The 1385-nt window shown below is 52.1% G+C and overlaps 1 protein-coding gene across 1 annotated transcript in view; it reads right to left on the bottom strand.

Moving 5' to 3' along the window:
* The window catches only part of EMH_0071350 (uncharacterized protein), a gene marked incomplete at both ends in the record, with an annotated part of 3458 nt that overhangs the window by 1768 nt on the left and 305 nt on the right, over positions 1 to 1385 (bottom strand). The window contains 2 exons of the mRNA XM_013502260.1: positions 340 to 652; positions 925 to 1385. Of these exons, the coding sequence (XP_013357714.1) occupies positions 340 to 652; positions 925 to 1385 (774 nt within the window). The remainder of the gene's footprint in view (positions 1 to 339; positions 653 to 924) is intronic.

Raw genomic sequence — 1385 nt, 5'->3', positions numbered from 1 at the left:
GCAGTAGCAGCAGCAGCAGCAGCAATTGATAGGAATAAGTGCAGCAGCAGCAACGTTTAACAACAAATGCAGCAGCAGCAGCAACCCATAAGAACACAGGCAGCAGCAGCAACTGTACAAATAACTAATGCATGCAGCAGCAGCAGCAGCAGCAACGCAGACAACGCATGCAACCACAACGCACAGCCCCAGCACCACAGGCAGCAACAGCAGCAGCAACAGCGCCACCACCACTACCACCACAAGCAGCAACAGCAACAGCACCACCACCACCACCACCACCACCACAAGCAGCAACAGCAACAGCAGCAGCAGCAGCAGCAGCAGCAGCAAACCTACCCCAGAGCAGCACAACAACCACCAACAACCATCGACAGCGGATGATAGACATAATGATGAAACGCATTCTCTTCTTTCTCTGCTTCCCCCCCAAACATCTCTTCATACCCCCAGGGGCCCCCCACGATGGGGGGCCCCCCCATAGCCGGGGCCCCCATGGGGGGGGGCCCCAGGGGGGCCCCCACCGCGGGGGCCCCCAGCGCGGGGGCCCCCTGTACCCAGTCGTGCGGGTGGGGGAGACGAGAAGGACGCAGCAGCAGCATAGCTGTTACTTTTGAAAATTCTTCGGCGAAGCCAATGCAGAGTATCATGTCTATACAACACACAAACCCTAAACCCTAAACCCTAAACCCTAAACCCTAAACCCTAAACCCTAAACCCTAAATTTCTAGAGTTCTAAACCCTAAATTGTAGATTGGAAAGAGTAACGGGTAGAGAGAGGGTAAAGGGTAAACCCTAAAGTATTGAAATTCACTAATACTAAACCCTAAACCCTAAACCCTAAACCCTAAACCCTATAAACCCTATAAACCCTATAAACCCTAAACCCTAAACCCTAAACCCTCGAGTGTTAGTGTTGCGTACAGAGGAAGATGAAGAGAGTACAAATATAAGGGTTTATATCTGCTGCAGTGTTTTCTTCTTTTGCTGCTTTTACATTCATATCACCAGCAGCAACAAGAGAAAGGAGCTGCCTATACACCCCACGGCTCCTTACGCCGCAATCTGCTGCTCGGGACCCCAGCAACCCCCGAAAGAAAAAAGAAGATAAACCACTTGCTGCTGCTGCTTCTGCTTCTCCTGCTGCTGCTGCTGCTGCTGCTGCTGCTGCGGATGGAGAGGTTTGTGTGTTTTGCTGCTGCTGTTCCTGCTGCTGCTGTTCCTGCTGCTGCAGCACTTGCTGCTGCTGCTGCAGCTGTTGTTTGAATTGCTGCAGATAGTTGTCTATATGTTCTGTATGAGCATTATTTTCTCCCTGCTGCTGCTGCTGATAGTTAACTCCTGCTGTTCCTGCTGCAGCAAAGGGAGCTCTGCTGCTGGGGGGC

The sequence above is a fragment of the Eimeria mitis genome, genomic scaffold (genome assembly GCF_000499745.2).
Source record: "Eimeria mitis Houghton genomic scaffold, Emh_scaff87, whole genome shotgun sequence".
In the NCBI taxonomy this organism is placed as follows: domain Eukaryota; phylum Apicomplexa; class Conoidasida; order Eucoccidiorida; family Eimeriidae; genus Eimeria; species Eimeria mitis.
Note: the sequence above shows the minus strand (reverse complement) of the source record. Positions and strands in the feature narration are given on the sequence as shown.